Consider the following 17293-nt stretch of genomic DNA (forward strand, 5'->3'; position numbering starts at 1 on the left):
GACTGGTTGGATCTCCTTCCAACCCAAGAGACTCTTAAGAGTCTTCTCCAACACCACATTTCAAAAGCATCAATTCTTCAGCGCTCAGCTTTCTTCACAGTCCAACTCTCACATCCATACATGACCACTGTACTACATGGCAAATAGAGGGGGAAAAGATGGAAGTAGTGACAAATTTCCTCTTCTTGGGCTCTAAAATCACTGTGGATGGTGACTGCAACCATGAAATCAAAAGACATTTGCTTCTTGGCAGGAAAGTTATGACAAACCTAGACAGTGTGTTGAAAAGCAGAGACATTACTCTGCCTACAAAGGTCCATATAGTCAAGATTATGGTCTTCCTAGTGGTCACTTACTGTTGTGAGAGCTGTACCATAAAGAAGGCAGAGTGCCAAAGAACTGATGCCTTCGAATTGTGGTGCTGGAGAAGATTCCTGAGAGTCCCTTGTACAGCAAGGAGATCAAATCAGTCAATCTTAAGGGTAATCAACCCTTAATAATCATTGGAAGAACTGATGCTGAAGCTGAAACTCCAGTATTTTGGTCATCTGATGTGAACAGCTGACTCATTGGAAAAATCTCTGACGCTGGGAAAGATTGAAGGCTGAAGGAGAAGAGGACATCAGAGGATGAGATAGCTGCATGGCATCACCAACGCAATGGATGTGAATTTGGACAAACTGCAGGAGATGGTAAGGGACAGAGAGGCCTGGTGTGCTGCAGTCCATGGAGTTTCAAAGCGTCAGACAAAACTGGGTGACTAAACAGCAACAATTCAGAAGGAGCCTCTACAACAAAAGATGAAACATGATGGTTACTTTGTAAAATATTTGTATAAAAAAATCTTAAAAGAGAAGTCATTCCTCCATTTTTTGATTAAGAAGCAAATCAAAAGTGATACTGAGTTTAAGTAGTAGCTCATAAGACAAATTTCATGATAATGAAAATTTTATTTGCAAAATGTTATCTATACGGTAATTTGCAGTAGTTCCATTTAACTCGACCCCTTCAATATTAAAAGCAATTCTACAAACTTCACCCTTATGAATGAGAGATTCTCTCTCAAGGTATTTATTTGTGCTTTGTTAGCCACTCTAGTATTCTGGCCTGGAGAATTCCATGGACTATACAGTCCATGGGGTCACAAAGAGTCAGAAACAACTGAGTGACTTTCACTTTTATGTGAGAAAAAAGTTAAAAATTGCATTTGAGGAACTTAATTAGATATGTTTGAATAGTCAAAATAGAACATTCCCATTAAAATATATAAAATCATTCTTATATTTAGTTGATAATGGGGGCTATATATTAAGAACTATAAAAGGAAACTAAAAACTTTAGATTCTAGATGATCCACTGTAAACACAGAAGAACGTGAAGTTGCTCAGTCGTGTCCAACTCTTTGCGACTCCATGGACTGTAGCCTACCAGGCTCCTCTGTTCATGGGATTTTCCAGGCAATGGTACTGGAGTGGATTGCCATTTCCTTCTCCAAGGTATCTTCCCAACCCAGGGATCACAGAAGAAAGTAAATCATAAATAACATTACTGAAAACCGGCAAAAATACCAAAGCAGTTCTCAACGCAATGTGAATTACCAAACCAATGTGAATTATTTTGTTACCTTTTAATAACTACATAAAACATCCAATACTTTCTCATACATCCTTCAACTGATTTCTCGTATCAGTCATATGAAGTTATCTTAATTTTACACATGTAAAAATGGATAGAAATGACATTTGAACCCACATCTTCCAACTCTAAGTGTAAAAATGGATAGAAATGACATTTGAACCCACATCTTCCAACTCTAAGTCCTATAATTATTTCATTGCACTATACGACTTTCTGTAATGCCTAGAATATATAAAAGAATGCATCATCAGTGATCAAAGAAATACTTGTAATAGCTTTATTTTGAACTATTACATAGTTCAGTATTACCAGTTCCAAGTAAGCTAAACGCTGATATGTTTAACACAGTAACAGGAACATGGTCAACATGAGTAAATTAGTACTATTATTAATGGAAGTGACTAGCAAATGTGTCTAGTGACTTTCATTCTGAATACATCTACCTCACTCAGGGTTACACAATGAAGGGAACTGATATTGTCAGGCGTGTTCACAGTCCAGCCTGGCTGCTCTGCTTCTTTTCCCTCAGTTTATGAGCTCTGTCTCTGCCAAATTCATTCCTGGACATTTGTCTTCTAATGTGTGGGGAGTGCATGAGAAAGGGAGAGCTAAAATTAGAGCATGTAACTGTTTATAATAGCCAGGACATGGAAACAACCTAGATGTCCATCAGCAGATGAATGGATAAGAAAGCTGTGGTACATATACACAATGGAGTATTACTCAGCTGTTAAAAAGAATTCATTTGAATCAGTTCTGATGAGATGGATGAAACTGGAGCCAATTATACAGAGTGAAGTAAGCCAGAAAGAAAAACACCAATACAGTATACTAACACATATATATGGAATTTAGGAAGATGGCAATGACGACCCTGTATGCAAGACAGGAAAAAAGACACAGATGTGTATAACGGACTTTTGGACTCAGAGGGAGAGGGAGAGGGTGGGATGATTTGGGAGAATGGGAATTCTAACATGTAAACTATCATGTAAGAATTGAATCGCCAGTCCATGTCTGACATAGGGTGCAGCATGCTTGGGGTTGGTGCATGGGGATGACCCAGAGAGTTGTTGTGGGGAGGGAGGTGGGAGGGGGTGTCATGTTTGGGAACGCATGTAAGAATTAAAGATTTTAAAATTAAAAAATATATATATAGTACAACTTAAAATAATAATAATAATAAACAGAATAATACATGCAAAAAAATTAAAATAAAATTAGAGCATGTATATGTAGCCTTTGAGGTTCAGTGGGTGTGGTATCTGGAGAGAGCATAGGTGACTTAGCTATAGCTAATGGGTATGAAAAGTGAGGAAATAAGGAGAGAAAGGTGTGCAAGGTAGCACTGTGGATTACAATTTGGCTCCTTTTCTTGTTTATCAAAAATTATGAGTTGGATTGGATTTATCTTAACTACCAATAATTTTCTGTTTGTCCATGTTACCATTCAAACTGAACCACATGGGTTCTTTCCTTCATTTTAATTATAGAAACCTCTGCCTCGGGTATCTCCATTTAAAGGCAGCCTTGGATCATTTATTTTCCTAGGTTTGCATGGCTAACATTTTATAAGTCTTCCATTTTAAAATCTGCAATTGTTTTCTGCACACAACTTCTGTTTTTCTGAAGAATTAGACTGACAAAGTGATAAAGTGTTTAGACTTGGTTTGAGAAATTCCAAAAGGTACTTCAGAGAAAAATGATCAGGGTATAAGAAAGGATAAATTAAGAAGAGAATAGAGTCAAATCCTGAAACAAAGAAATCAGAATAGGCTCAGAATATTCCCATTTTGACTTTCTAGTACAGAAAGCAGAGGAACAAAATTAGTGCTTTGAAACTTGAGGAATGGCAGTAACAATGTTCCTCAAGTCAGTCTTTGTTCTGAATAATTGGCCTGATTGTTCAGCCAGTATTTGTTATCAGAATTCATAAAATAGTATAAACCAAGTGATGCCCTTTAAATTAATGGTTTTCTCAGTTATACATGAATATCTTGCTTGCCAGCACATTTTAAATGTTTCATTGTTTAAAAAGTCAAATCCAATCAAGAAACTAAGAAATGAAATTTGTACCGTTCCATTTCCTTAATTGATGAAGACTTCTAAAATAATATCAAAAGAACAGCTTTTAACTATTCTCAGGGAATTTGTATAGATATCACAGTCATAGTAAGATTGTCTTTATTTCAAAAAGTATTCTTTCCATAACCTATTCAAAGATTTTATTTTAGTACAGTGAAAATAACAGAAGTATTAAAAGAAAGATAAATTGTGATTGACAGAGGAGAAAATCTAATTACTTGGAAAGTATATTTTGAAGGACTAGCATTGAAAATAATATCTTAGTGACTGAAATGAACATGTTGATGTTTTAGAGCCATGTTTTTCTGGAATATTTTATGCTTTATTTTTCTATGATGTTAGGTCTTTGGCTTGGAACCTAAAAGCAGATGCCTCCAACAATATTATGTGCTTATATTACTGTGGTATAACAGTGGTGTAATTCGTTTGCCTATAAAACCCCAATATGAAATGGAATGGATCATTAGTTAATATGTTCAGTACTCTTTATCACATCCAGAACACTGATAGTTAAGAATCTTCCATCTATCTTCCCTTCCCTTTGCTAGTCTTCCCAGATGAAACCAATAAAAACAAAGATTGTTCCCTAAGCTGCCAGTGGCTTGTTTCGTTCTTCCAAGAAGCCAGATGCACTACCTCTGCAATGGGTAGACACACAATCCAATCAAAACTGCTCTGCTCTGTTCAGTGAGAAGTAGTCTCTCCTGGTCTGCCCACTCTGGGTACCAGGAAAGTGATGAGAGCGACAGTCGGTGTTGGTAGATAATGGTCTTCAGCATTTCAAGTTACTTTTTTTCTTTAACTTCTTTAAATGAAAAAACAAAAATATTTGCACAGAGAAAACAAACTACCCAGCACAACCAGGTATAAAATGCAAGTACATTATTTAGTACATCATTCTTCACACCATCGTTATCTTTCTTGTGTCACTCCTGGTTTTTATCTGCTATAAAATACAATATTATATACAAACTAACAACATTTGAACATGTTAAAAAATTAGTGGAGAGAAGCTGGACAATTTATACTAGTAATATTACATTGTCTGACATCCCCTGTGTATGAGATGGTAAAGACTATGCCTGCAGTGGACGAGACCCAAGTTCGATCCCTGGGTCAGGAAGATACCCTGGAAAAGAGAATGGCAACTCACTCCAGTATTCTTGCTGGAGAATTCCATGGACAGAGAAGTCTGGCAGGCTACAGTCCATCAGGTTGCAAAGAGTCAGACACAACTAAGTGATTGACACTTCCACTTCCACAGTAAATTATATATTTTAATGTTAAAGAAAGCATGCTAAAGTAGCAAGAAAAAACCTATATAAAGCCTACTTAAAGTAATTTGTAAAATTTTATTTTCTCTATTAAAAAAAAAAAAAAACAAAAATGTGCCAGAGGCTATTTTTTCATTCCTTTGATTTTTATTTTTTTCAAATATTACTAAGTGATGTTTAGTAAAGCTGGGAAATTCTGCTTGATAGACATATCTATTTGAGATTTTTAAAAGCTAATTCAGTGTCCATTTCGATAATAAAGTTTTAAAAATAATGATATTAATTTGAGTGATATCAAGAGGGTATCATTATAAATGCAATAAAAGACCAAATCTTTCAAAGTTTTTCTCCATAGAAAACCATCAAATTAAGTCAAATAAAGATTAGATACCAGAGAAAACATAATTGTTGAATATATTTGTGTGTCACATGGACATATAAATATATATTTTATAATCTGATCTGAAATATATTTGTATACAGATGCCAATAAGTTAAATCAATTTTCTTATTATTAAATAATTTTATATTAAAATAACCTGAAATACAGGATGCTTACGGCTGGTGCATGGGGATGATCCAGAGAGATGATATGGGGTGGGAGGTGGGAAGGGGGTTCAGGATTGAGAACTCATGTAGTAAAGAAAAAAAAAAGTTAAAAAAAAAAACCAACAATAAAATAACCTGAAATTGTATAGTATTGCTTTTATGTGAAATCTAGAAAAATGATGCACTCATTTTGATGAATGCATGAAATGAACTCATTTGCAAGGCAAAAATAGAGACCCAGACAAGAATAACAGATGTATGGATACCAAGAGAGGAAGCAGGAGTGGGATGAATTGGGAGACATATATACACTGCTATGTATAAATTAGATAATTAGTGAGAATCTACTGTATAGCACAATGAACTCTACTCAGCACTCTGCAGTGATCTAAATGGGAAAGAAATCCAAAAAATAGGGGATATATATGAACATATAACTGATTCACTTTGCCGTACTACAGAAACTAATACAACATTGTAAAGAAACTATGCTCCAATAAAAATTAATTTTATAAAATAAAAGAACCTGAAATTTTATATCCATCTGTAAGTTCACAGATGATTAAAATTGTTTCATCCTTTTTTGTTTTCTGTTCACAGAAAATGATGACCAACTGAATGGCTTGACAGCCAGATTAGACAATGCCAATATCAGAAACAGGGATCTCCTGAGAGCTTTGAATGACACTTTGGAAAAGCTAGCAGCTGTTCCAAATGGTAAGAATTCCAGACACTGCAAACTATCCTAATGGAAATAAACTTTTAAAAAATGTTCCAACTTCTGCCTGTATTTCCTAGCACTATATTTGTACCATTGTCAGGCTATTAGATCATGGTTTTCATACTAATGAATTCTTTGTAAGAATGAGAAACTAAGAAACAGTTTTCACCATAATGTTTATCATTTGTTAACTGACATTTGTAGGAATAAATTACAAAAAAGAAAGTAATAGACATCTTGTTATTATATTGTCCTTCCACATTTCAGCCCAGGAAATCTTACATTGGTGGGAAAGAATAAAATCACACAGACACTATCCTCTAAAATGTTGATTTACTACCAAAAAAATTGCAGTTTATTACAGTATCTACAGGGCTTCCCAGGTGGCCTTGTGGTAAAGAACCCACCTGCCAATGCAGGAGAGATAAAAAATTCAGATTTGGCCCCTGGGTCAGGAAGATCCCCTGGAGGAGGGCATGGCAACCCACTCCAGTATTCTTGCCTGGAGAATCCCATGGACAGAGGAGCCTGACGGGCTAGAGTCCATGGGGTCACAAAGAGCTGGGCACAACTGAAACGATTTAGCACATACACAGTACCTACAGTAATAGGTGAGAACCAGCTGCCTTTCCGCACACTTTTCTTGGCAAAAACATTAAGATGTTAAAATTGAACCATGTCTAGAATATCTTTTTATGCATTACCTATTACTTGGAGTTAATGTTTGTTATTAGTTACTGAAAGCACTATTTTGGGCGGGATACTATTTTTATATTTTAATAGCATGATACAACAGTAGCAAGAGTTGCTAACATTTATTAAGCAAGGCTTATTCAGCATGTTTATGTTAAGTGTATGTTACCCTCATACTAATCCAACAAGGTGAACAGCATTATTATCTCCAATTTACAACAGACAAACTTAGATGGGACACTGAGGACCATTGTTAAAAGAGACATAAGATTCCAACCTCACAGTTTAACTTCAGGGGCTGTGATCCTAACCCCTAATCTACAACATATTAGTAGGCACATAAATATATGTACAATGTACATTTTTTATAAAAATTATGGTGAAGGAAACACATCTATACCAAACAGGAGCTATTAAAACCTTAATGATTTTTTTCACTTTTTAACATTAAAAAGCCCAAGTGACTTTACTGATTTTCATGTCACTTCTTCAGTGGTAAATATGTTCATAGAAAATATCCAATGCTGATAACAAATATAAATTGTTTACACAAACACATGGTCTAATATATCTGAAAAAGTCTCTATCAAAATTGAAATACATTCGTTCCCTCCCCCCAACCCTGGAAGTGCAGATTAAATGTTAAAACTACTTTCGATGAAGCTATATGATTCAGATGGATAAACTTCTCGCTTTAATATGTTCAGCAGCAAATCACAATATCGCCTTCCACAATGAACTTTTAGAATAATCACGTTGCTATTTTAAGGGCTAATCAGGTATTCATAACGAAGGTCCCTGAGAAAATTCAATTTCACTGAAAATGTACTTCATTTGCTGTGGCTGAATGAGACAAAGTTCAGCCTTTCCCTCATGCCTGAGTCCCTGAGGTCAGCCGGGCGCAGCCTCTTTGACAAGCATGGATTAAGCCACTAACTCCAGACCCTTTGTTTTGTTTCTCATACCGTCTTCTGCTTACAGACACAGCTGCTAAACTGCAAGCCGTGAAAGACAAAGCAAGGCAAGCCAACGACACAGCTAAAGATGTACTGGCGCAGATTAAAGATCTTCACCAGAACCTTGATGGCCTGAAGAAAAATTACAATCAACTAGCAGACAGCGTAGCCAAAACAAATGCTGTGGTAAAAGATCCTTCCAAAAACAGTAAGATCTCCTTTCTCACTTTGATTATTGCATTTATTTCTTCACACTCTAAAGGTATCCTGGACTCATAGCTGCTAGAGCAGGAAGGGGCCCTCATAGTGATGCAGTCTGCCCTCCTCCCTTCGTAGACTGGCCCCGGGAATTGAATGCCTAAGGCTCTAGAACTGGAATACAAGACTCCCAGCTCCTCACTCGAGCTTATCTTATTCAAATTTCATCCGTTAAGAGGAAATTAAGAATTCTCAAAGCCTGCATGGTATTTGGCATAGGGATGCCAAGTACTTTTTAATCCTTTAGTATAATTGAAAATGCAGTTATACTTGGGAAATTATATCCTCATAGTTGTTGAAATTCCATGGAACCTAGAGGTCAAAGAGCCCTCTAATTAGCAGGCCTGTTAGAAGAGAATACTAAATGGGATCAACTTGAATGCATTCAAATTTGGGAAATACTGGTCTTTTATTACTTAAGATTCTAGTTAGTTAAATATTACCAGAAAATTAAAATATTTATCTAGTTTATCAAGAATATTTCTTCATGTCTTTTGTATATTGTCTTAAACTATATTGAGTTAAATATGGATTTACTTAGAAAATGTGGGAGAACTAAATATCGTACTTTAAATTATTAAGTAATAAGCATTATAATTTTTAATATTGTTTTACTCTTTCAGGTGATAAAATGCTATCTTCATATGTGCTTGTACCAAAGGAGATGCTTGATTCTTTGTACTTTACAGTCTCAAGTGATTAGCCTTCTTTATATAGAAACAGTGTATTTATTGGGAATTAAAACATTTGTAGAGTGTAATAACAAAAACACAGTTATTGACGTTATACAATGTATAATCCATATTACAAGCGCTGTTTGGGGAGTGGAGCCTGATTTTTCAGCATCTTTGCCTCAAATCAAAGGCTAATGATACTTTGAAATCATAGATACTACTAACCTAACTCTTTCCTGGGCAAGGAGGAGTGCAAACATAGCTAAGTGCACTTCAGAGTTAGGGAAAAGGATTTCACTCTCATTATTTCTTCAGGAAAGGAAAAAAGAAGACATATAGTTTTTCAGTTTTTATTGAGTAAACCCAGAGTTAGGTTCCCCCTAACTCTGAGTTCAGATTCCGTCTGAATAACTGGTTCACAGGCATGCCAAATCACAATATCCAACCCCCCCCCACCGAAAAAAAAAAAAAGAAGTTTTAAAGTAAATATCACTCTTTTATGTTATCATTTATTCATTTTCAGACTGATTCTTAAATGAAAGTGGCCTTGTATAATATTTATCTCCCTTTTGTGATTCTATCATCTATGAAAAGAAAGTTAATACCTATAAACACTAATTACACGGGGTCTGTTTCTATCTTATTAGAACATGATAATAAAACTCCTTTTAATATGAACAGTGGCCTGCTAAGTGACATGCTTTGTGGATTTTTATTTGATAACTCTTGTTTGATTTAAAATGGAGTGAATTTGTAATTAGCACCTGTTGTGAAAAGTACTATTTTTCTTGACAGTCACTACTTTAAAATATCTATGAAAAATATTTTCTCATGAATTTTCTATTTCTTCTCTTTTACTTCCATATGAAATTACCTGCAGAAATCAGTATGTATATATTTACTTGCATACCTTTTAGTAATTTTTATGCTTGATTGCTTATTGCAAAAAGCTTCAGCTTTGCATGTTTCCATGTTTTAGTATAGCTTTAAACACTGGATAGCTCTTCTTTCCAATGTCACAGTAAGAATGCTAGATATAGAAAAGGAATTAGTGTGTGAATGAGTGGTTGATAAATTAGTGAAATATATTATCCATATTAAAGTAGAACATTGAATTATTTCATAGATTTAACTGAATTATGATGCTTCTGATAATACAAATGCAGTCACTGAAGTCCAAATGACTTCTTTCTAGCAGAATTAAAGTAGATCAAATCTGCACTGTTGTTGTTGCTTGTCCCCTGAAGTTCATTCTCCACTCCTTAAAGCAATTATTCTCAACTTCAAGAGAATTATACTTGGAGAAGCATAAAATAGAATTAATAAAATTAGTTCTTACCAAACAAGCAATCACTGAGATATAAAAATTTTCTGCCTTAAACACCTCATAGTTTAAATTCCAAGTCATAAATAAAACTACAGATTAGAAAATAATAAAAATAAAACTGAACATATCTAAACCTGAGAAATATGACCAAGTCTATCCTCAGTGGAAAATGAGGGCAATTATATTACTAAAAAGCTTTGAAATAAACAAGTTAGGCAATCAACTCTAAGGGTCAAACAGAATAACTAAAATAAAAACAATGAAAAAGAGTTAATAAATTAGAAGACAGAAAATAATAGATGTGATATATTCAAGAGATATATCTTTAGAAATATAAAGATAAAATATTTTAGATGCTTGACCTGCTTAAATGAAGGAAAATGAAGAACAAATAGGCAAAGTTTTGCAGGAGATATAACTAGATAAGGGAAGAAATTTAGCACATAAGAGAGGACTTTGCAAAACTCTAGGCTAATAAATTTTAAACTCTAAAATAGATAGCTTTCTAATAAAACATTATTATCACAATCTATCTTCAGAAGTAATTTTAAAATCTACACAAATAATCATAGGAAAAAGAAGTTTCCAAATACTACAGCATAAGAGAACACTAGACTCAAAATCACAGGTGATTTATTTTTAAAAACCTTCAAGAAGATAATTTCTATATTACTTTGACTGTTCCAGAAGACAGAGGGGCAAAAATATCAAGGGATAAGGGGACTTCCAGGTACCATTCTGAAAAATTTGGTAAAAACTTCCGGGAGCTTTAAAAGAAAGGGATCTATTACTTGTCTAAGCCTAAGTAATCCCTCCGTAACCATTTTTTCATTTCCATAAATCTAAGTCTAAATCCATTTTTCTCACTTCTAGAATGATTTGAAGAAAATCAGAGTAATATTGGGGAATTAAAGGAAGGGGGAAAATGGACAAATGGTTTATTTAAAGTGTAAAACTGAAGGGGTAACTATCTTTATGCTAACTCCCTTTACAATTATGTAACAAGAGCTTTGAACTCCATAACCCTCATTTCAAGAGAAAATAGTTCTTGATCTAGCAACTCTATTAGTTACGGTTGAAACTCCAGTACTTTGGCCAACTCTTGCGAAGAGTTGACTCATCGGAAATGACTCCGATGCTGGGAGGGATTGGGGGCAGGAGGAGAAGGGGACGACAGAGGATGAGACGGCTGGATGGCATCACTGACTCGATGTACTTGAGTCTGAGTGACCTCCGGGAGTTGGTGATGGACAGGGAGGACTGGCATGCTGCGATTCATGGGGTCGCAAAGAGTCAGACACGACTTAGCGACTGAACTGAATTGACTGAATAATAGACCTATGTTCTTTTTAAACATCGCTAACAATATAACGGCTGTCTGGGGAGGCCTTACAAATAGCTGTGAAAAGAAGAGAGGTGAAAAGCAAAGGAGAAAAGGAATGATATAAGCATCTGAATGCAGAGTTCCAAAAAATAGCAAGAAGAGATAAGAAAGCCTTCTTCAGCAATCAATGCAAAGAAATAGAGGAAAACAACAGAATGGGAAAGACTAGAGATCTCTTCAAGAAAATTAGAGATACCAAGGGAACATTTCATGCAAAGATGGGCTCGATAAAGGACAGAAATGGTCTGGACCTAACAGAAGCAGAAGATATTAAGAAGAGGTGGCAAGAATACACGGAAGAACTGTACAAAAAAGATCTTCACGACCCAGATAGTCATGATGATGTGATCACTAATCTAGAGCCAGACATCTTGGAAAGTGAAGTCAAGTGGGCCTTAGAAAGCATCACTACGAACAAAGCTAGTGGAGGTGATGGAATTCCAGTTGAGCTGTTTCAAATCCTGAAAGATGATGCTGTGAAAGTGCTGCACTCAATATGCCAGCAAATTTGGAAAACTCAGCAGTGGCCACAGGACTCGAAAAGGTCGGTTTTCATTCCAATTCCAAAGAAAGGCAATGCCAAAGAATGCTCAAACTACTGCACAATTGCACTCATCTCACATGCTAGTAAAGTAATGCTCAAAATTCTCCAAGCCAGGCTTCAGCAATATGTAAACCATGAACTTGCTGATGTTCAAGCTTGTTTTAGAAAAGGCAGAGGAACCAGAGATCAAATTGCCAACATCCGCTGGATCGTTGAAAACACAAGAGAGTTCCTGAAAAACATCTATTTTTGCTTTTTTGACTATGCCAAAGCCTTTGACTGTGTGCATCACAACAAACTATGGAAAATTCTGAAAGAGATGGGAATACCAGACCACCTAATCTGCCTCTTGAGAAATCTGTATGCAGGTCAGGAAGCAAGAGTTAGAACTGGACCTGGAACAACAGACTGGTTTGTCACCCTGCTTATTTAACTTCTATGCAGAGTACATCATGAGAAACGCTGGACTGGAAGAAACAGAAGCTGGAATCAAGATTGCCAGGAGAAATATCAGTCACCTCAGATATGCAGATGACACCACCTTATGGCAGAAAGTGAAGAGGAGCTAAAAAGCCTCTTGATGAAAGTGAAAGAGGAGAGCGGAAAAGTTGGCTTAAAGCTCAACATTCAGAAAACTAAGATCATGGCATCTGGTCCCATCACTTCATGGGAAATAGATGGGGAAACAGTAGAAACAGTGTCAGACTTTATTTTTTGGGGCTCCAAAATCACTGCAGATGGTGACTGCAGCCATGAAATTAAAAGATGTTTACTCCTTGGAAGAAAAGTTATGACCAACCTAGACAGTATATTCAAAAGCAGAGACATTACTTTGCCAGCTAAGGGCCATCTAGTCAAGGCTATGGTTTTTCCTGTGGTCATGAATGGATGTGAGAGTCAGACTGTGAAGAAGGCTGAGCAGTGAAGAATTGATGCTTTTGAACTGTGGTGTTGGAGAAGACTCTTGAGAGTCCCTTGGACTGCAAGGAGATCCAACCAGTCCATTCTGAAGATCAGCCCTGGGATTTCTTTGGAAGGAATGATGCTAAAGCTGAAACTCCAGTACTTTGGCCACCTCATGTGAAGAGTTGACTCATTGGAAAAGACTCTGATGCTGGGCGGGATTGGGGGCAGGAGGAGAAGGGGACGACAGAGGATGAGATGGCTGGATGGCATCATGGACTCAATGGACATGAGTCTGAGTGAACTCCGGGAGATGGTGATGGACAGGGAGGCCTGGCGTGCTGCGATTTATGGGGTCGCAAAGAGTCGGACACAACTGAGCAACTGAACTGAACTGAACAATATAACTCATATTTGTGAGCATGAGTTCAAAATATTACTTACTTCCTTTTGCCCTCATTTGATTTATTCCTAAAGATTCCAGCAGGGCTTCCCCGGTGGCTCAGAGGTTAAAGCGTCTGCCTGCAATGCGGGAGACCTGGATTCGATCCCTTGGTTGGGAAGATCCCCTGGAGAAGAAAATAGCAACCCACTCCAGTACTCTTGCCTGGAGAATCCCATGGACGGAGGAGCCTGGTGGGCTACAGTCCATGTGGTCACAAAGAGTCAAACACGACTGAACGACTTAACTTTAACTAACTTTGCACTCATTTGATTTATTCCTAAAGATTCAGTCTCAGATCACTTCTCGTTCATCACGGCCAATAACCTTGGACCTTAAGCAGTTTCACTTTTTCATCAGAGTCACAATGACAGAAAACAGAACAGTACATGCTTGGTCAGATAATAAATGACATAGTTTGGATAAGACTGCCAGCATGCTAGGGACAGAATAATTGATTTTCCATATGTCATGTACCCCCACCTATGAAAAGTACAAGCTGGAAGTCTAAGGATCAGTAATAACCTTCAGTTGTTTTAGGGTTAAACCCCTTTCTAATTTATCAATATTCAACCTCCTTTAAATTTTAGCTACAAAAGTGACAGATTAATGTGATTCAACCTAATGTAGAGAACAGGAGAATCAACTATTTTTCAAAACAAAAATGAACTGCAGTATGAAAAATTTAATGTATAATGTAGGCCTTCAGTCTGAGGGTTGCTCAACATTGAAATGTTTTTCAGAAGACATTTTAATAGCTTTTCTCTTTAAGATGTACAAAGAAAGACAGTGAGAAAAAGAAAAAGAAATAACTAATTTTGGGTGAAAATCCTGATTTAAGTACAGTTCTGGCTTGGACAGACTCGGTGACATTTTAAAGATGCTTCCAATTCCTTGATTCTTTGACTAAATTTCTGTGCTATAAAGGTTAGTTTGGGGACTGAAGCTAAAAATTAGCATTGAATTAAGCTAATCATATTCTCCATCTTTAATGCTGACTTGCATATTAATTCCAAAGCCGAAGGTGTCAGCCTTCTTTTTCTAACATCATCTCCTCTGGCCTGCTTGGGTCCCAACTTAAATATTTGCATTTGCTACCACAAACTGCTCCAACTTCCGTGGCCTTGCTTTGCCTTGTGGATAAGATGAAATCCTTTCAATTATTTAGTTAAGCATATTGCTGTGTTCATTTCTGTGTGAGTGTGTCTGTGCGTGCAGCATGTGTGTGTGTGTGTACATGTGCATGTGTCTGGGTGTGTGCATATGTGTGTGCCTGGGTGTGTATATACATGCGTTTGTGCGTGTGTCTGGGTGTGTGTACATGTGCATGTGTCTGGGTGTGTGCATGTGTGTGTGCCTGGGTGTGTATATACATGTGTTTGTGCGTGTGTCTGGGTGTGTGTGTACATGTGTGCGTGTGTACATGTGTGCGTGTGTGAGGTGTGCACTCTTATTGTTCTGTGCAGTTGCAGATGCAGATGCCACTGTGAAAAATCTAGAACAAGAAGCTGATCGACTGATAGACAAACTTAAACCCATCAAGGAGCTTGAAGATAACCTGAAGAAAAATATCTCTGAGATAAAAGAACTGATAAACCAAGCCAGAAAACAAGCTAATTCTGTAAGTTCCTTCTGTTTTCAGTATTAATAAATGATTGTAATGTTTGTATTATTCCCAGGAAGAATACTTTCCCCAGTGTATCTTGTTGAATGAGCTTTGGCCCTTTTCCTTTAATTTGAAGCTCTTTGTGGGGGAGGTGGGGAATGGAAGATTAGATTTTTTCCCATATATTTCAAAAGACATTTCTCGAGAAGAATAATCACCATTTACTCTTTTGGAAATGAACGTTCTGATATATTTTATTATAATTTGAATAGGGTTAATACAGATTACAAGAATGGAAGCCTTATTTTTGTATACTAAAAAGGCATGGATTAGAACTCCTTACTCTTGATGAAAGCAAAAAAGGTCAACCAATGGGGTTGAAGAAAAAAAAATGGACAGACAAGGTTATAAGGAATAATAGCAAAGATGAACCATTGTTTTCTATATATTTTTTTGGTTTGAGTCCAAGCAACCAAAAATTAATTTGGTTACAATTTCTATACTTTTGTGGAATAAGAATAGGAAGCACTTTGCTTGTCTCAAAATTTTGCTCTTTATTAACCCAGTTATAAGACTATAAGGATAGAGGCAAAACTTTCTGGAAGATAACAGCTTAATGAGCCAGACAGAATTGTAAATGCCAATCTGAAACTTTAATGAAGTCATCTTATGATTCTTCTAGAAATAGAATGAATATCAGTTCTCATGTTATCATGCTTAAACTGAAATCTGAAATCTTTGTAGATAACCAAACCTTCCATCTCCAAATTAAACTTCCTCTAGGATTAGTTTGATCTCCTTTCAGTCCAAGATACTCTCGAGTCTTCTCCATCACTGCAGTTCAAAAACATCAATTCTTCAGGTGCTGAGTCTTCTTTATGCAACTTTATGCAATTTTACATCCACATGTGACTACTGGAAAAGCCATAGCTTTGACTATATGGATCTTTATCGGCAAAGTGATGTCTGTTTTTTAATATTCTGTCTAAGTTTGTGATAGCTTTCCTTCCAAGGAGCAAGAGTCTTTTAATTTTATGGCTGCAGTCACTGTCCACAGTGATTTTGGAGCCCAAAAAAGTAAACTATGTCACTGCTTCCACTTTTTCCCCTTCTATTTGCCATGAAGTAGTGGGACTAGATGCCATAATCTTATGTTTGCATGTTGAGTTTTAAGTCAGTTTTTAAACTCTCCTCTTTCCCCCTTATCAGGAAGCTATTTCATTCTTATTCACTTACTTCCATAAGAGTGGTATTATCTGCATATCTGAAGTTGTTGGTATTTCTCCAGACAATCTTGATTCCAGCTTGTGAATCACATTTTTAGCCAGTTTTTTATTTAGTTACCAAGTAGAAAAATATGGACATTTTTATTATTTCTTCATTGTAAAGGAATTTTTAAATATGCCCATATATTCATCAATTATGTGTGCTTCCTCATTCCATCCCCACCCACTGGGAGGAATATAAAATTCTGGCATATAAATATATAAAACCTGTCCCAAAATACAAAATTACTTCACTTAATATGATATCTCCAGGTCCATCCATATTGCTTCAAATGACATTATTTCATTCTTTTTAATGGCTGAGTGATATTCCATTGTATATGTGTACCACTTCTTCCTTATCCGTTCCTGTGTCAATGGACATTTAGGTTGCTTCCATGTCTTGGCTGTTGTAAATAATGCTGCAGTGAACTTTGGGTGCATGTGTCCTTTTTAACCATTTTTTCTCTGGATATATGCCCAAGAGTGAGATTGCTGGATCACATGGTAGTTCTGTTTTTAGGTTTTTTTTAATTAATTGGAGGATAATTGCTTTCCAATATTGTGTTAGTTTCTGCCATACATCTACATGAGTCACTCATGGGCATACCTATGTCCCCTCCCTCTTGAACCTCTCTCCATCCTTCTACCCTTTTAGATGGTCCATCCCACCCCTCCATAGTCACAGAGCACCAGATTTGGGCTCCCTGCATCATTAATGGAATATCACTCAGCCATAAAAAAGACCACATTTGAGTTTGTTCTAATGAAGGAGATGAACCTATTTTTAGTTTTTAAGGAATCTCTCTACTGTTCCCCAAAGTGGCTGTACCAATTTACATTCCCAACAGTGTAGGAGGAGTCCCTTTCTCCACACCCTTTACAGCATTAAAAAAGTGAAAGAAAGGTATAAAAGTAATGCTTGAAAAAAATCCATTTTCCATGCCTTTTAAGGAAACTTTCAACTACTTTTT

At 36.3% G+C, this 17293-nt stretch overlaps 1 protein-coding gene across 3 annotated transcripts in view; it reads left to right on the forward strand.

The window, feature by feature from the left end:
• Positions 1-17293, forward strand: part of LAMA2 (laminin subunit alpha 2) — a 681429-nt gene that overhangs the window by 584484 nt on the left and 79652 nt on the right. For all 3 annotated transcript variants that reach the window (XM_069598353.1, XM_069598354.1, XM_069598356.1), the window contains 3 exons: positions 6147-6263; positions 7942-8124; positions 14915-15069. In XM_069598353.1, coding sequence (XP_069454454.1) covers positions 6147-6263; positions 7942-8124; positions 14915-15069 — 455 coding nt within the window. The remainder of the gene's footprint in view (positions 1-6146; positions 6264-7941; positions 8125-14914; positions 15070-17293) is intronic.

Source organism: Ovis canadensis, chromosome 8 (assembly GCF_042477335.2).
Source record: "Ovis canadensis isolate MfBH-ARS-UI-01 breed Bighorn chromosome 8, ARS-UI_OviCan_v2, whole genome shotgun sequence".
NCBI lineage: Eukaryota > Metazoa > Chordata > Mammalia > Artiodactyla > Bovidae > Ovis > Ovis canadensis.